The sequence below is a fragment of the Gymnoscopelus microlampas genome (genome assembly GCF_963454915.1).
Source record: "Gymnoscopelus microlampas genome assembly, chromosome: 1".
NCBI classification, from domain to species: Eukaryota; Metazoa; Chordata; class Actinopteri; order Myctophiformes; family Myctophidae; genus Gymnoscopelus; species Gymnoscopelus microlampas.
Window position 1 is genome coordinate 47,539,908 of NC_139962.1, and position 18,875 is coordinate 47,558,782.

The 18,875-nt window shown below is 42.5% G+C and overlaps 1 protein-coding gene across 1 annotated transcript in view; it reads left to right on the plus strand.

The window, feature by feature from the left end:
- The window catches only part of LOC311043834 (EMILIN-1-A-like), a 73,191-nt gene extending 55,556 nt beyond the window's left edge, over positions 1-17,635 (plus strand). The window contains exons 8-15 of the mRNA XM_084055206.1: positions 147-513; positions 786-1,037; positions 1,928-2,176; positions 3,177-3,371; positions 8,193-8,318; positions 8,982-8,999; positions 9,604-9,738; positions 10,299-17,635. Coding sequence (XP_083911332.1) covers positions 147-513; positions 786-1,037; positions 1,928-2,176; positions 3,177-3,371; positions 8,193-8,318; positions 8,982-8,999; positions 9,604-9,738; positions 10,299-10,621 — 1,665 coding nt within the window. The 3' untranslated portion in view covers positions 10,622-17,635. The remainder of the gene's footprint in view (positions 1-146; positions 514-785; positions 1,038-1,927; positions 2,177-3,176; positions 3,372-8,192; positions 8,319-8,981; positions 9,000-9,603; positions 9,739-10,298) is intronic.
- The last annotated feature ends 1,240 nt before the right edge of the window (positions 17,636-18,875 follow it).

Genomic DNA, 18,875 nt, shown 5'->3' on the forward strand with positions numbered 1-18,875 from the left:
GATTGGGGTCCCAGAGATATAAGAATGGTATCACATGGGTCCCTAAAAGGTTGAGAATCACTGATCTACTATGTAAAAACTACACTGTGCCTCAGTAATCAATACAATCTAGCATTTTCTCATATCTTATCCTATTACGATTAAAGGTGGTCGACTTGAGCCACGACGTACGCAAGATCAAGGCGCTGACCGGAGACCACGGGGAGCACTTCAACCGCATCGTCACCGAGGTGGAGACACTGGGGCACGACTGCGAGCTGTGCGGCAGGATGGAGGACGAGCTGAAGAAGCTGAAGAACCACACCCAGCACACCCTGGACCGCTTCGGGAAACGCATAGACGCCATCGGCGGGGCGGGCAGGTCAGGCGGGACGGGCGGGGCAGCGGGCTCGGGGCCTCGGGGGGACTTCTGCTCCCAGACGTGCTCCACCCTGCAGGAGGAGGTGGTCCGGCTCAGGGGGGACGTGCAGAGATGTACGGGACAGTGTAAGATCATACTGGATACACCCACAGGTTAGTGATCTACGTCATCCTAGTTAGAATAGTCTGTCTGTCTGTCTGTCTGTCTGCCTGTCTGTCTGTCTGTCTGTCTGTCTGTCTGTCTGTCTGTCTGTCTGTCTGTCTGTCTGTCTGTCTGTCTGTCTGTCGGCCTGTCGGCCTGTCGGCCTGCCAACCTACTTTCATTGCTCTCTACATGAGTGTCACTCACTGTTCATTTGTGCTGTCTTATTAGTTTCCACGTCTTTGACATTTTCTCAAAGTTAAACTGGTGGGCTCTCTTACAGGAGGTGGAGCTGGTGGAGCTGGTGGTACCAGTGGTACCGGTGGCGTTCCGGGTAGAGAACCTGGGGGCGGACTGGACTCAGACAAGTCCCTGGACGGCCACAGCGTGATCGGCGGAACCCTGAACAACCACCAGCTGAAGTCGCTGCAGGGCGAGCTGTCGGACGTCATCCTGACCTTCAGCTCCATCAACGACACACTGAAAGGCCTGGAGCACACCGTGCACAAACACGGCAGCGTCATCACCGACCTAGGTACCGTACCGTACCGTACGCACACCGCTTCTTCAACTGTTTGGTATTGGTGGTTATTGTAGCCACCAGGCAGTAATCACATCTCACCAGCATCACAGCGCACAACGCAAACAACGCACACACGACGTGCGTGTGTGAGTTGTGTGTGTATTCAGCTCTCTCAACTCCCATCATTCTTATTCTCAGACGCCCTCGATCTAATGGTTCATTTAGTGAACCATTCTTTTTTTAAAGATTTTTTGGGGGCTTTTTCTGCCTTTATTGATAGGAAAGTACGCTGACAGGAAAGAGAGATGGGGGGGGGGGGGGGGGGGGCGGTGACACGCAGCAAAGGTCATCGAGATTGGGAGTTGAACTCGCGACACGCGGACAGGCTGGATTACCAGCCTATGTGGTATGCGCTTGGACCGCTAGGCCAGCGGGTGCCCCGCACTATTCTTTTTAGCCAGAACACTGTTCACTTTTCATACTTCATGCTCAGCATTGGTCACAGCTCTGTTTCTACAGCTGTGTGTGATCAAACTCCCTCCACCTCGGCAGTCTCCTCCTGTGCCATCCAAGTTAATTGTATGATTCTGTGGATTGTATGATGTTATCTGTGTATCTTAACTTGTGCCCTTGAAGGGTTCAATGTTATGTTCTGCAATAACTCTGTATCTTATGCTCTGCTTCCTGAACAAGTTCCTGGGCAACTGGACAAGTTAGTGATATCAGATTCTGTGTCATGCTTACGCAGATAATCTGTAGTATCGCAGGAGAGTCACACTGCTAAATGGTTAATTCTGATGAAAGTGTCTAACTGAAATGCTATGATGCAATGTGATGAGAGTGAAGATGAAAATGAGAATAAGATAACCAATAGTACCCACCTCGCACTGCTGCACACACAGGAAACACCAAGGACAAGATCATCACCGAGCTGGACAAGATCCAGCAGGAAGTGACGGAGCACATCGAGGAGAGCCGCGACCGCCTGGAGGGGATGGACAGGGACGTGCGGCGCTTCGAGAGCACCCTGGTGGTGGAGATGGGAGACTGCAAGCGCTCAGGGGACGGCCTGGAGAAGAGACTGTCCAAGCTGGAGGGAGTGTGTGGCCGACTGGACGGCGTTTCGGACTCCCTGCAGAAGATCAAAGACGGTACGGGGCATATAGAATTCAGTTGTGATTTCCTTTAGCCTGGTTTTGGATCAGAAGTTCCTGGGTTGGATTTGATGAAAATGTTTCAAAAGGTTTTCAATTAAAAAAATCTAAAGTAGTGAGAATAGCATCTTCAAGTTCACGACACATCATAATGCGACATGTTGTGAGCTTGTAGCTCGGTACCGTTGCTATTTTTCCAAATTTGTAATAAAAAAAAGAAAGAAAAACAAAATGGTTGCCTATAATGACATGCCCAAAATAGGGATGGCCAGGTTTTGGGTGGTTAAAGATGTAATAGTCTGGGAGAAAAAGACTTGCACTCTACAAAAACTTTGAAGGAAGACTCCGTAGGCGTCGACAGAGACTAAGAAAATATATTTTTTATTTATTTTAACAAGCTCATAAAGTGCTCTGTGCTCAAAGTGAAAGGTGCCAAAAAGCAGAAAACTGTTCGGTCATAGATCCTTCGTCAGCGCTCACAGACAGTTGGCAGCTCAGGTGGATCAGGGTCAGGGTCAGCAAGGCCACTAATAAAAGACATCGCCACGGTGATGGTGGGGCGTGGACATAACATTACAAATCTTTGAGCACAGAGCACTTTATGCGCATGTTCAAATACATTTTTGTGTCTTTTTCTGCCAGTTTTCCTTTATGTTTTTGAGACCACCGCTGGATAATAGTGCGTCTAACATGCTTGACTCCGCAAGACAAAACAGTAATGAATGGGTGATGATGAAGCAGGGCTGAGCGATTAAAATCAATATCACAATTATTTCAAACTGATAAACATTGATTTATTATTTATATATATATAACTTTTTTGCCTCGATTTTGATATTTAAGAAATACAAAAACGTGCTTCTTTCTATTCGATTAATGCTAAATTAAGTCAGTTATTATTGGTTAAACATTTTGGTTTTTATATATTGATATTAAAAAAATCGGTTAATTGCCCAGCCCTATGACGAAACAGCGGTTTATTGAATACTTGAATCAGGTTTGAACAAGCACGTGTCGGGGCTGTGGAGCTGTGTGAGCGGTCTGAACAACACGGTGGTCACACACGGAGGCCTCATCGACTACATCCAGACCACCCAGATGGATGGCGTCCATGGCAAGATCAAGAGCCTCAACTCCTCAGTCAACTACATCCTCAAAGAGCTGCATGGCCTCTCAGAGCAAGACCTGACCGGCAAGTCACCTACTCCATTACATTCCATTCTATTTTATTCTATTCTATTCCAGTGATCCTCAACCTCTTTCATTTGAAGGAGCGCCAGTTTGATTATGCTCCCTTTGGTAAAAAATAATTTAATCTCTGGGACCTCAATCTACAACACTGTACTTGTGGACAAATGGTCCCATTAGTACACTCTCAGAGTTACAGACCCGTAAGGGTCCATTTAGACCTCTGGTGGTCCCCGGACCCGACGGTGAGAAACAGGGTTCTATTCTATTCTATTCTTTGAGACACGTACAGGTATTTGGAGGGCGTGGCCAAATACGGCCATTGTCTTGCATGCAAACAACACAGGTGTGTATTGTGAGACGGATTGCATATACAGCGCCATCTTCTGCCAGGTCTAGCGCAAAACTAAACTATGTTGTAGTCATGTTGTAGTTTAGACAGGGTGTTTCGGTTTGCACGTACACAGTAGCTGAAATAATCCTATACTGTAACATGCGTGGTGCATGAGTGTTAATTTAACTCTGAGAGTGGGAGTGTACAACTGTTCCAAATGGGTACATTTACACTGAGGACTTTACTGTGTAGAAGAAGTGTCTGTACACTTAGATCAATGCGGCGACAGACCTTCATTTGAACTAAAAGAAAACATTTAATTCCGATCTTGGTGGGGGAAATATTTAATTGACAGTACAGTATCTGCCTTCTAGATATTGTACATAATCATCCAGCAATTCCACTGTGACAGAATTTGTATTGTTTAATTTATGTGTGGTCTTGGACCATAGTACTTCTTATTGAGAAACTGATGTGAGATCATAACAAAGACCATTTCACTCGTGAAAATGCACTTGGCTCGACCGTTGACAAGTGATTTATTAATCTTGTCATGGCACAGACTGAGTTATGCACCAATATAAAAGCCGTTTTAAAGAACCCACGTTAAATTACACAACTGCCAAGAAATTGAGCAATATCAAAAGTTTTCTGAAACATTCCTCCATATTAAAGTACAGTGCAAATGTTGTACCGTGTTTAGACCCACCCACATGACAGCTATGTTTAATAAAATTCTAACACTTTGGTTTCATGTATACTAGGTAGTGGTGGCACCAATATAGAAATAAATACGGGCCAATGTGACTTTTATCAGCCAAATTATCTATTTGGTATTGAAGTATTGACTCTCATTCCATACCTCTTGTTTGTTCTGCATTATAGGCCCTGTGTTGCTGAATAGAGGTTTGGGTGTTTTTCTCTAGATGTTCAGCTGTTGTAAAAGTCCCACTATACAATAACTGCATGCATTTGTGTATGCATAATGCTGCACTTTTGCTTCATAATTTTGCCCCCTTAAACAAGGGCAATTGATGGGGGGAAATAGTGAATAGTGGGTTCTGTGACTAAGCATTGATGAAGTGGGGTCCAGAGACCCTCTGGGTTCCTTGAGGGGTTCCAAATGGATGCTGACATGTCTGAAATGCACACTTATGGGTCCATTTGGTTCCATTTGTGCACTCTCAAGGAGTTATGGGGTTCCTCGAAATAAAAAACAGTTTGATAAACACTGGTCTACAGTATTAATGCAGATTCAGGATCAGTATGTGAAATGGGACTTCTACAAAGACGAACAGTGTTAATTGTTAACTAAACCATTGTGTCGTGTACTGTATATATGTACTTCTAATCCTAACCCTGTCCAATCTGAGAGCTTCCTCTCAATGCCGTGGAAGACAGAAGGGCTTGAAAGCAGGCTAACCTTAAATTACTTTACAGTAGAGACAAATAAAGCAGTATATCAAAGCAAGTAGTTTAGCAGTTTGAGAAGCCATTAAGTAACCAGAAGCCCCCGGGTTGCATTGCTAAAGCCCTCCAGCTCTACATAATGACCTGTGTGAGTGAGCTTCCCTGTGCAGGGGAGGAAATCCCTCTTCCCACCTTTGACGTAGGTAGTTGTTATTCATTATTTCATCGCTGGGCAAAAGCACTTCCAAAACGCCACCTTTAGTATGAAACTAGCCCCATTACGAACCTCTCACTCCGCTATACAGCTCCGAGATGAGGTTCCACCGTGAACTCTACCGGAATCGGTGGAACGGCCGCTAAGGGTCGATGGATTACCTTTTTCTCCGCATCGTATCCAAAAACTAATGGTAGTTTCCAAATACAGATGTTTGAGGATGTTCAGGAACCCTAACTTTTTCGTCCGGCGCAAAACAACCGCTTAAATCGCTTATTTAGTCAGCCTGTGGCCATGTTTTCCCATTGTAGCCGAACCGGGAGCAGTACTGGCACCTGATGTAGGGTTTTTTTCCGGGTTGAATGGGAAACATGACCACAGGCTGACTAAATAAGCGATTTAAGCGGTTGTTTCGTGCCGGACCAAAGGCTCTCAAAAGTTAGGGTTCCGGAACATCCTCAAACTGTTTGGAAACTACCATTAGTTTTTGGATACGATGTGGCAAAAAAGGTAATCCACGGACCCTTTGCGGCCGTTCCACCGATTCCGGTAGAGCTCCCAGTGGAACCTCATCTCGGAGCTGTATAGCAGAGTGAGAGGTTCGTAATGGGGCTAGTATGAAACAGATCTCAGTAAGAATACAATTTGAAATATCCATACCATACATATATATATATGAGAGAGAGAGATACAGTACTGTAGATAGATATTAAAACATTTATGTGAAGCATAAAACCCATATTCACACCCAATGTCATTTACAGCCTGTTCTGACCATGTATGTGTGTGTGTGCGCGTGTGTGTGCGTGCGCGTATGCACGCGCACACTGACTGCATCAGCGGTCTCATGTAACACATTTACTCACTACACAGTGCCCAGATACAATAAACACCACAGGCTATCAAACACCACAAAGGGCCGGAGTATTTAGAGTAGAAACATGACTAATCTGAACATTCAAACGAACACGCTATGTTTGTGTGCCGAAATACTTCCCATGACACAACACTTCAAAGGCTGCATAGTGTGCACATGCGTACACACACACACACACACACGCGCGCGCACACACACACACACACACACACACACACACACACACACACACACACACACACACACACACACACACACACACACACACACACACACACACACACACACACACACAGTCATATCATATGTGCTCCTATATGGTTTAAATGTGTCCCTAACCTTTGTTTTTGTCTCAGTGGTCTACATAGTATATTTTACATGTCTATGAATGTGCGATTGTGTTAATGATTTATTCTGATTGTCCTCTCACTGTTCTGACCATTGTCTTTAATTGCTTTGTTTCATCTCTTGTCAGTTATCTGTGACTGACTGCGTAATAGTGATGCGCGGGTCGGGTTTTTTCATGACCCGCCCCGCCCCGCCCCGCGACGGAACCCAACCCGCCTCAACCCGCCCCGCGAACCCATATATAAATCTACGGCTCAACCCGCCCCGCGATTTTTTTTTTATTCTGTATAATCATGGTTAGAAAATAATCCCCAAGTGTATTCAAACTGTTTTATTGTTAATATTCTTATTCTTATTAGGAATAAAGACAAAACAAGAGCATGTTATTATTTTTATTTTTTTTGCGTGTGAGAGCGCGTGACCCGCTCACCCGCAGCCCGCATAATTTTCTCCGAAATTCTGACTCGACCCACCCGCGCCGCGGGTTGACCCGCGCATCACTACTGCGTAAGGTTGTGTTAGTCTCAAATAGGGCTGCAACTTTCGAGGAATTTCTTTGCGATAATTATCTAAATTATAATTTATATGAATCAAATAATTGAGAAGCTTTTAAAAAAAAATATATATGTATTTTGAATAAAATAATCGACAAAATTCTACTCCTAAACCACTCCTATTTCATTCTTCATCGTACAATAGTGTAGGGCAAAAGTAGCAAGAAATAGCAGATACAAGCTCAGAACTCATTGCATGGCGACGTGTTACGAGGTTGTAGATTGGCTACTTTTTTTTACTACATTGCTACATTTTTACTATTGAATTAAAATAAATATATAGTATTTTTGACTAAATCAATAATTGCATCGATTAAATTGATTTGTTTGATTAAATGTTGCAACCCTGAGCCCTGATGTTATGTTACAGTATTTCCAACAGTTACGGTTGGAAATAATATTGGTACACATGGAGGGGTGGAGGCTGTATGGGGAAATATTACAGTACTGTACATGCTACTGTAGGTAGGAGTGACATATCGTACCCATTCCTGTCATGAATTCCCATCTACACCAGGATTTTTTTATATTGCTGGTGAACCAAATCTAGACCAAATGCACAAGTATTAACAACTTTAACTTCGTAGGCTATTTCTTTGTATGTTATTATGGACAAACTGTAAAGGTCATGACATACTTAAAGGATCATTGATGCGAGCATCACTGATGCTTGTCAAGTCACTTGTTCACATTGGAATCGTCAATAGTTTCTATTCTGCATATTCAGCTGCACTGCAATTATTTAGTAGGGCATTCATTTCCCAAAAAACTAAAAGTTGAAATCTAGATATACAAGGTTTCTGCCTGACAGCGACAATATAACTGTGTAATCTTCTCATACATACATAAACAATGTTGATAATTGATAACAATATAAAGAAAGACAGATATTAATGTTTTTAACATCTTTGCCCCATATATGTGTATCTATCTAATTACAAGATACATTGTTGCCCATTTGCATGACAACTCACCCTCTTCAAAGCAGATCATTATCTTCTTCTGTGCTGAATAATATTATACAATACCTCTGTGTCAATGTATTGATTATTTATTGGTATACTTTCTGCCAACCCTCACTGCCACAGGCCTGCCCGGCCCACCAGGCCCCCAAGGCTCCCCTGGAGATAGAGGCTTCAACGGGCTGCAAGGGATAAGGGGCCCCTCCGGACCTCCAGGAAGACAGGGAGAGAATGGTCTCAGAGGACAACCAGGTAAAGTTGATTGATAACGTTTTTGTTCCGGAAACAAATAACTACTGTATGCACAATGTAATAATCTGTAGGGGAAGAAACAGGGAGTAAGGCAGAGGTAAAGAGTGAGATTATTGAATGAAGCAGTTTTACAGTTAAATTCAGTTCAGGACTGAATATTGGCACTGATGAAGACTAGAGGGTCATTCTGAAGTGATTCTGAAATGTTTTACTTTAAAATAGAAATCTGAAATGTCTCAAATCTGAAATGTCTCTGAAATGTCTGAAATGGCGATCTACAAGCTCAAAATGCGTCGCGATGCGACGCATTTTGAGCTTGTAGATCGGCTATTTTCAAATGGTTGAAATGTATAGGGTTTAAGTGGTTAATGTATGTTTTGTAATAATAAAAAAAAGTTTTCAAATAATTGGAGTGGAGTAAAAGTACAATATTTACCTCTGAGATGTAGTGGAGTAGAAGTAAAAGTATTAAGTACTTAAGTACATTACTTAAGTAAATGTACTTAGTTACTTCCCACCACTGGTCAAGTGCACCCCATTCTATTGAATGGACATGGATGGATGGATGGATGGATGGATGGAAAATACCACAGCCACCAATGTACAGAAGTGTACTGTGTTCCAGTGCATAACTTAAATAGTAACTTATTACTTTTTTTTTAGGTCCCAAAGGTGAACGAGGTAGGTCTTTGTTTTTCAGTATTATTTATGCATTGTTTAAAGGCACGACTAAATCTGTTTGACATCAAGTAATTATATTTATGATGCATTATTGCAACTGGCCTGGCCTGATGCTCTCTGAATGCAGGCTCCCTGGCTACTGTACTGTATGTTCAGACTGGCAGCCTAGTCTGAACAGCAGAAAACACATGGACAGATTTGAACCACAGTCCCAGGTGGTTTGAAATGAGATTCAAATCTGATTTCTAAAGATGTGTCTCAGTCTGCACACTCACTGAAGCCTGATTTATACTTTGTTGTACGGCAAAAAAAATCTGCTCTACATGCTCACAAGTGTCATATCACGATGTGTTGTGAGCTTCAGTGAGCAACACTGTTGTACGACGGATCGAGTATAAATTAAGCATTAATCACGCCTGTGTCGATATGACGTTGCCACAGCAACCAAAGCAGATACTGTAGGTAGACGATTGTCTGAATACACTTAACTGATCTGATCCATTGAATATAACAGTATGGACAGTCAGTCCTAAACATCACATTTGAGAACTGCAGAAAATTGTATTTGTTTGCTGTCTGAACAAAGCCTGTGTGTCCTGCTCAGGTCTGCCTGGTGCTGACGCTCACGTGCCCAAGCTGTCATTCTCGGCTGCTCTCACCATCCCCATGGAGAAAGCTGCCACCATCGTCTTTGACAAGGTCTTTGTCAATGAGGGAGACTTCTATGACCCAAGGACAGGTACTGTAGGACGAAGGAAAAGCTCTACTACATTATAATTAAGCAATTAGTTTGACTCAGGCCACTTGACTGCTTAACCCATTCAATCCGGGAACGCATCTGAGTCATTTTAGATTTTAGCTATAACCATTATTTTATACTTTGGCTATTCAAAAATAGCAGATATTCAAGCTCATGGTACGAGCTTGTAGATCTGCATTTTTTGAAAAATCGTGGATATTTGTGCAAATCGTTGAATAGATATTTTTTAAGTGAACATTTGTAAAATATATTCCTCCAGGGACCTGCAGAAGCAATTATTTGAGTTACAAATGTTCGCTTTAAAAAAGATATATTCAAAGATTTGCACACATTTTCGAGATTTTTCCAAAATAGCACATCTACAAGCTCATAGCGCGGCACTTGGTACCGCGCTATGAGCTTGTAGATCTGCTATTTTTAAATAGCCAAAGAAATCTAAAATGACAGAGATGCGTTCCCGGTTTTAATGGGTCAAATCAGACATCACCCACTCCACAACTGTACTGTCAGCCCTAAGCGCTAACTCTGCGTTTCCTCAGGTGTGTTCACTGCTCCCGTGGACGGCCGTTACTTCTTCAGCGCCATCCTGACGGGCCACAAGAACGAGAAGATCGAGGCGGTCCTGTCCAAATCCAACTATGGCATGGCCCGGGTGGACTCCGGAGGCTACCAGCCTGAGGGCCTGGAGAACAAGCCCGTGGCCGAGGAGAAGATCACGCCCGGCTCGCTGGCCGTGTTCAACATCATCCTGCCGCTGCAGGCCAGAGACACCGTGTGCATCGACCTGGTCATGGGCAAGCTGGCACACTCTGTGGAACCCCTCACCATCTTCAGCGGAATGCTGCTCTATGAAAACATGTGATTGACCCCCCCCCCCATCCCCCCATCCCACCCTGAAGGAGGGTCAGGCTCATGATGTCACCACTCTACCTTACTACTCTCCCTGGACCTTTACGAAGGAACACAAGCAACGGAGTGAGAGAGGGAATGGTGGCAACAGGAAGGAACAAATGAAGAGAGAGAGAGAGAGAGAGAAAGAGAGAGAGATAGAGAGAGAGAGAGAGAGAGAGGGATGAATGGTATTATGGGACTTTCACTAAGTCCATGTGTTCATAGCGATGTCTGGTTTATAGAAGTGACAAACAAACAAAACGACGGGACCAGAGAATGTGAACCACTGACCTTTTTCCCCCATTAGTTGACATTGTAAACAAAAGGTTAACAGGAACTAATGGCATAATGTACAGTATGACGTCACGTCGGTCTTGTATCATTTCTGGCCTTGAGAGAATGCTGACGTGATGAGAACTGATGAACAGTTTGACAACAGGATATAGAACAGGAACTGAGCAGAGACCTTTGTCCTTCGTATTCTAACCGATCGTCCAGCATTTTGTGATGTGTCCTCCACACAGATTTGTACTACTGCAGGAATTTTATATTGTTGTTTTTCTATAATTATTGTAATGCCTGAATCTTTATAAGTCACTCCAGGTGTGGGTTGTGAGTACAATAGCTCATCAATGTACCAAAGACGACCACGAGGTCTCCATGCCTTCCCATGCAGCCGTTTTGCTGCAAAGTGCTATCCTGCCAAAGAGCCATGGCCTGCGTTCTGAAGCTTCAACAAGAGGGATATTCCAGAACCAGTTGTGCCTTTTTAAATCACAGCAAAGTTGTTTTTCTCTCATGACTTAACGTGTGTTCCCAGAGAAGCACTATTAACCACTTAAGTCCTATTTCAAAAATGCAGAAAATAGCTTATAGATGTGCTATTTTAGCTATTTTTGAATTGTTGACATCTTTTATTTTTTTATTGACACATTTGTAAAAGTACAGCAGACCATTGTGGTCCATTAAACATTCAACACTCAAAGAACTGGACAAGACAACAGTGCGTCAGACAACGTCGATACAAAAAAAAAAAAGCAATTCATGATATGTGGTTACGTATACTTTGTCATACAATGCCGTCGCTCACCAAAAATAGGATTTTCAAGTTTGTTATTTTCAGCGAGCGACACCATTGTATAACAAAGTATAAATTGTTACTCTTTAGGCGTTTTGTGTGCACCGGGTCTTTGTTTTAAAGCTAGCAGTGCTCAACAACTGCAACATATCCCACTGTTGCTGTGCAGCTGTTAAAACCCCTTTGAAGTGCAATGCTGCTTTGGTTAAAAGGTTTTTTAACATCTCTGAATGTTTTAAATATGCTAAGCTCTCAGCTCTCTTGGCAAGATACAGCAATCTGTTGTTTCCATTGAACATAATGGAAAAAAGACACTAGCAATGCAAAGAGAGTTTTTTTTACAGGTTTTTATAAATACAGGCCAACACCAACAGTTTAGGTTTTGAGGATAAACCAAAGTTCATTTATATATCTAGTCTGGTGGAGCACAGCAAAAGAGAAGGAAAGTCACTTCGTAGCTTGGTTGTTGCTGGTTTGTTTTCCATTGAAATTGATTCACATTGTGAATGTTTTTTTGTTTGTTTGTTTGTTTAATTAAGGTGCACCTTTATTGCTCTTTGTGTATGTGTGTTCTATATCCTGCCATGTGACTTTTGGTGCAAATGTCCAACATTTATTGAATACATTTTGCAACACATGTTAAAGATGTAGATAGATCCCAAAGTGGTCAAAATTGCAAAAAACACATCCAACAAGGAAACATATAAAACTAAAGTTCTAAAAATAGAACACTGTCAACAACCTGTATTTCAGTTAAAGTCTTCCTAATCATCCCATAACAACAAATGAAATAACACTCTGTTTTAGCCACTCCTTAGCCTTCCACTATAATGAATGCTTTTCAAATCAAAACTTTATTGCTCCATAGAGGAAATTCCATTTGCAGACATGGTTCCCAATACAAACACATGACAAATCACCACAACATACACCATACACACCTACACAACATTCACCATACACACAGGTATAAGATGCTGTTTAAGTCAAATGTGTAAATTAAATTAATGCAATAGCATTTAAGACAACAGTAGGGGATAATTGGCTCCTCTTAATTCCAGCTGTTTTTCCTTGGTTACCAGATGACTGTAGATGCATAGTGTACTGTATTCTGCATGGCACAGAATCCTGCTCAGGGTTCCTTGAGGCGGTTCCAAATGGATCCTTACAGGTCTGTAACTGTGAGAGTGTACAAATGGAACCAAATGGACCCTTATGAGTCCCTTTGGTTCCATTTGGAGGTGCTTGGGGGAACCAGAAAGTTTAAGAACCACTGATCTAGCGCCTTCATCAAGTAGCCTATGACCACGCACAGACAGGATACGACTAAAGCTGCTAGAGGATTTCAGAGGCTAAAATATCTGCTTTCTACCACCGTGAAAATCTCCTCCTGCAATCTTCTCCGCGAACAAAGGGCATTTTTATTGCCTTTTATAGGAACTTTAGCCTCTCAGCTAGGAAGGCTGCTATGCAGAAGAAAAACACAGTGTGTATGCCAGTGTAAGCTTACAGTAGAAGATGGAGTTATGTAACCCACTACAGTGAAACTCTAAGGGAAACATTTGGAATGAAGACGTGATAAACATAGTCTCTCAGTATATTATCGCTGTCGGGCAAAAACCTTGTAGCTCCATATTTCAACTTTTAATGTTTTTTGTTGTTGTTAATGAATGCCCTACTTCACCGTACAAGAGTGTCCCACAGAAGTTGTGAAAACAGCAGATCTACAAGCTCACAACGTGTCACGTGTGACGTGTTGTGAGCTTGTAGATCGGTTATTTTCACTATTTTAAAACGTTTTTAGAATAATAAAAAAGGAGCGGTTTTGGACATACAAGGTTTCCACCCGACAGCGACGACATGAGGTCGAGTTTCTGCAGTGCAGTGTAGGCCCCCTCCAGTGGTGGAAAGTAACTAAGTACATTTACTGAAGTACTGTTACTTCAGTACATTTTTAGGTACTTCTACTTTACGGGAGTATTTCAAATGTTTTTATACTTTATACTTCTACTCCACTACATCTCAGAGGCACATTTTGTACGTTTTACTCCACTACTCTTTGACAGCTTTGGCTACAAGATACTTTGCAGATTTAGATTATCATTACACTTGTTGTGGTATTGCTACTTTTGCTTGAGTAAAAAAATCTGATTACTTCTTCCCCTCCTTAACCCCCCCTTTCCTTCAGCCACACGATAACTAGAACCGTTGCCAAGGGTAACAAAAAGGCAGCCAATTATAAACAAAGTGCTCTGCTTTCCTTTAAAAGGCCAATTTGCTGTCATTAATGGAGGGAGATAGGAGTGTTTACACAGGGCTGTAAATAGGATGTCCCACATTCAGGAGAGTTATGATAAGTCACAGACGTGGGAGTCCAACAACCCCCCCCCCCCCCCGCCCCGTCAGACTTAACTGAAATATTATTTTGCAATACTTCATGGTTTGTTTTAATCAGCTTGGGGAGCGTGCGGTTCATGACTGTTCGTGTCGGTCCTGCTTTGCTTTGAAGAGGTTTATTTTCCAATAGTGACTGTGCATGATCCTGCTTATATCATATGGCTATTTATGAGCTAAATCAATCAGTACCACAACATTTCGATGGAAACTTAACTATACTGTACATACATTGACTGTGGGTGCTGGGCTAAAAAGGCTTAACTTAAAAGAGTTAGACTTAACATAAAAGGCTTAACATAAAAGAGTTAACATAAAAGAGTTAGACCAAAACTATGGTAGAAAGACGTGTTTATTCGCAAAACGTTGACAATGTTGCGATCCGCTGTGGATCTTCTTCAGGTCATCCTTGTAAAAAGAGGAAATTGGAAAGTGAGTTCTTCTTGAGAATTTGTATTTTTTCCTCCCTTCTCAACACCTCCCCATCCTCTCCTCCCCTTTCTCTCCATCTCCCCCGTCCTCCCTCATCCCGTCTGTATAAGCCATAATTGTATATGATAAAGTACCTCATCCCAAAAGAGCTGGCAGGATATGATAGAGGTGGAACGATGAATACACCATACGTCATGAGTTATGTAACGTAAAACAACATACAACAATCTCAGTTCGACTTGTTCATGATATGACTGCATGGCACAAATCCTAAAACATTAGCTTTCATTCAATATTATTTTTGTTACTAAATGGTGGATATACAATAAACAGAAAATGTTTCAGTGATGTTATGCCACAAATACCACACAAAGTTTGCTATTGTATATCGTTGCTGTCGGGCAGAAACCAGCTAACTCCATTTTGACGCTTTTGCATTTTTTTTCCATAAATCAGTGCTATTGTTGATGTTTTCATCCTCTACTGTACATACAGTACAGTCCAGACAGCTGCTGTTCAAGCAGCCTGTGTCTGTGTCAAACCTTATTTATACTTTGCCGCACGACCATGTTGATTGATGAAAATAGCACAAATTTCAAATTAGCTAATTTTGTGAAGCGACACAGTTGTGAGAACAAATGTAAAATAGGCCTTAGGGTCTCTTCAGCTGAGACCAATTCAGTGTTCACTGGCACCTGGTTCCACATTTTACTTACAGTGTAATGAATACTTTCACCATATTCCTCTGCCGCGCACACACACACACACACACACGCACACGCACACGCAGACACAGACACAGACACACACGCACACGCACACGCAGACACACACACACACACACACACACACACACACACACACACACACACACACACACACACACACACACACACACACACACACACACCGAATAGTGTGGGTGGATATAATTGTTCATGGATAAAGCCAGAACAAATGCAGTATTATGATAACCAAGAGGAATGAGTATAGGACAGACTTTTCTGTGTCTAAGGAGTTCCACATTAAAGGAGTAGTGAACCCCAAAAATGACTTTATTTCTATTGTTTACTCGCCCTCCGATGTCTTGAATTCAAAGAGATTTTTTGTTTGTATAGCATTCCTTTACGCTGAATGAAGAGTTAAAAAAGAAAAAGAAAATACTTGATGAATTGAAGTAAAACAGAGACCAAGATCAACAGCAAAACTAAAAAGTACCAAAAGTAGAAAGTACTCATTATGCAGAATGTCCCATTCCACAAGTTTTCAAATGTATACAATGTATAAAAATCTTTTGAAAATAGCAGATCTACAAGCTCGACGCATTGTGAGCTTGTAGATCGGCTATTTTCAAATGGCCGATATGTATATAGGGCTGAAGTGATTAATGTATGTTTTGAAATAATAATAAAAATCTACAAAGTAACTAGTAAGTATAGTAGAGTAGAGGTAAAAGTACTGACATTTGGAAATACTCCAGTAAAGTAAAAAACACACCCTGTGTGAAGGAAGCGGTGCCTTTGGGGCGGGGCTTAACTCATTTCAGTTCGTCCCTATTGGTGGTCTGAGTCCACTTACCAAATTTGTACTTGGTAGCATGCTGCAAACTGGACTAATGGCTGTTTAAAGCCCAGCCAATGGGCAGACAGAGGGGGCGGGGCGCAAGTAATTACAGTTCGTCCCTATTGGTGGTTTTAGTCCATGTGCAAAATTTGTACTCCGTAGCATGCTGCGAACTTGAGTGATGGCTGTTTAAAGGCCAGCCAATGGGAAGACAGAGGGGGCGGGGCTTAAGTAATTACAGTTCGTCCCTATTGGTGGTTTTAGTCCATGTGCAAAATTTGTACTCTGTAGCATGCTGAGAACTTCAGTTATGGCTGTTTAAAGGCCAGCCAATGGGAAGACAGAGGGGGCGGGGCTTCAGCAATTCATGCTCGTCCCTATTGGTGGTCTAAGGCCACATACCAAATTTGGACTTGGTGGCATGCTGGAAACTGGAGTTATAGCTGGTTGAAATCCCGTGCTCATCCCGTACTCATACGGGCGGACGGACATAACATACGCTGGGGGTCCCTGGACAGAGGGGGGCGGGCGTCAGCAATGCATGCTCGTCCCTATTGGTGGTCTAAGTCCACATACTGAATTTGGACTTGGTGGCATGCTGGAAACTGGAGTTATAGCTGTTAAAAATCCCGTGCTCATCCCGTGCTCATACACTGGGGGTCCCTGGACCGCTCTTTGATAACCAGTGGCACGTGTGGCCAATGAGAGGAGAGATGGCATAGGCAATCTCCAAGTCCGTGTGTGTGTGTGTGCGTGTGTTTGTATGTGTTGCTTCTTTGCCGTGCTCATCCCGTGCTCATCCGGACGGACGGACGGACGGACGGACGGACAACCAGTGGCACGTGTGGCCAATGAGAGGAGAGATGGCATAGGCAATCTCCAAGTCGGTGTGTGTGTGTGTGTGTGTGTGTGTGCGTGTGTTTGTATGTGTTGCTTCTTTGCCGTGCTCATCCCGTGCTCATCCGGACGGACGGACGGACGGACGGACATACGGACAAAGTCAAGTGTAGAGCGGTTGGCACCGCTAAAAATACCTCACAATTGTACTGTCCAGTCCACTGGTTATGGAGTTTATAAACAGAGTTTTGATATTTTGTCGTTGTTAATCTTGGCCTCCGTTTTACTTCATTCAATTCAAGTATTTTCTTATATTTTGGATTCTTCATTCATTCACTGTAAAGGAATGCTATACTTGGGTGAACTACTTCTTTAAGAGCTGGCCATTGATAGTGTCAAAAATTGTCATAAACATAGCAATACGTTAGTGAATGCATATTGACCATATCAGGTCTTCATTATTGAACTGTGCTTTAGGAGAGGTACAAAATGTAATTTTTTTATCAACTGACCACAGCAATATGAATGAGCCAAAAGCAGGTGATTTCATAAGCAGAAAACCCCAAAACAAGCTGTGGTTATCATGCTATGTCTTGCCTTTTCTATACCACAGTTCCAACTGTTACTTTGAATGTGAGATTCAACTCCACGTGTGGTTCAATAAAGATATTTAATTTCAAACTGTTGTGTTCTGTTCACTAGGGTTGCGTTCAAGTGTGGCGGCAACACACTTTCCTTCCAAGTCTCTCCGACACTGTCTCCCTCTCAGCTTTCCTAATGTCTGTCCTCACAGCTTTCCTACTATCTGTCTCTCCTACATTGTCTCCCTCTCATCTTTCCTACTGTATGTCTCCCCTATACTGTCAATCTACATCTACCCCATATAGCTTCCTGTTGTCTGTTGAGCTATAACCATTATTGTATACTTTAGCTATTCAAAAATAGTAGATCTACAAGCTCATAGCGTGGCACTAGAGCTTGTAGATCTGCTATTTTTGAAAGATCTTGAACATTTGTACACATTTTTGAATAGGCTACATATTTTTAAAGCAAACATTTGTAACTAAAATATTTGCTTCTGGAGGTCCCTGGAACAAAATATTTTACAAATGTTCGCTTTAAAAAATACATATTCAAAGATTTGCACTCATCTTCACGATTTTTCAAAAATAGCTGATCTACAAGCTTGTATATCTGCTATTTTTGAATAGCCAAAGAAATCTAAAATGACTGAGATCAACTTCTCTGATTGGCCAACCCCATCCATCGGCTTCACGGATTGGCCAGGCTTTGTTCGATGTTTGACTGTTCGACTGTACCAATAAAGCTGTAGCACGCAATAATACTCAATTCTCTGCAGAGCAGGACTCGACCACTCTACTTTAATCCTCATCAATGTTATGCTAGTGTCTCAACCGATCGACTAAATATGGAGATATTATCCGCTGACACTGTATTGATGACGTCACCAAAGGGGTCAGCTACCCCATATAAAAGAAGCACTTTGACAATATAGTGTCCTCGATAGTTATCTTTCTTTTTTGGCTAACATGAGGTATTATAGACTAATAATGCTATTCCTGACTGACCACTAAATGCTGAGCACCAGCGCTGCCAGAGATGCAAGCAAAGTGCTGGCTGCATGCACATAAGGACAGGGTGACGTAAGCGAGGCGTAGGGCAAGTCTGTCTCTGTTTCAGCTTAGTGCTGAGACCTGGATTCAGTTCCCCACCGTGAGAACTACAGTAGGCCTACTACAGTAGTTCTATGCTTTGTGTGAATGGCCCTTAACGATCCTGTGTCTGTGATGTCGGGCATTATCTCCTCCCCTCAGGGCACAGGTACAGAACACTCTCATTTAACAGGGCCCGCTTTATGAAAAGCCTGGTTCCTGCAGCCATCGAGGTCCTGAATAAAAGG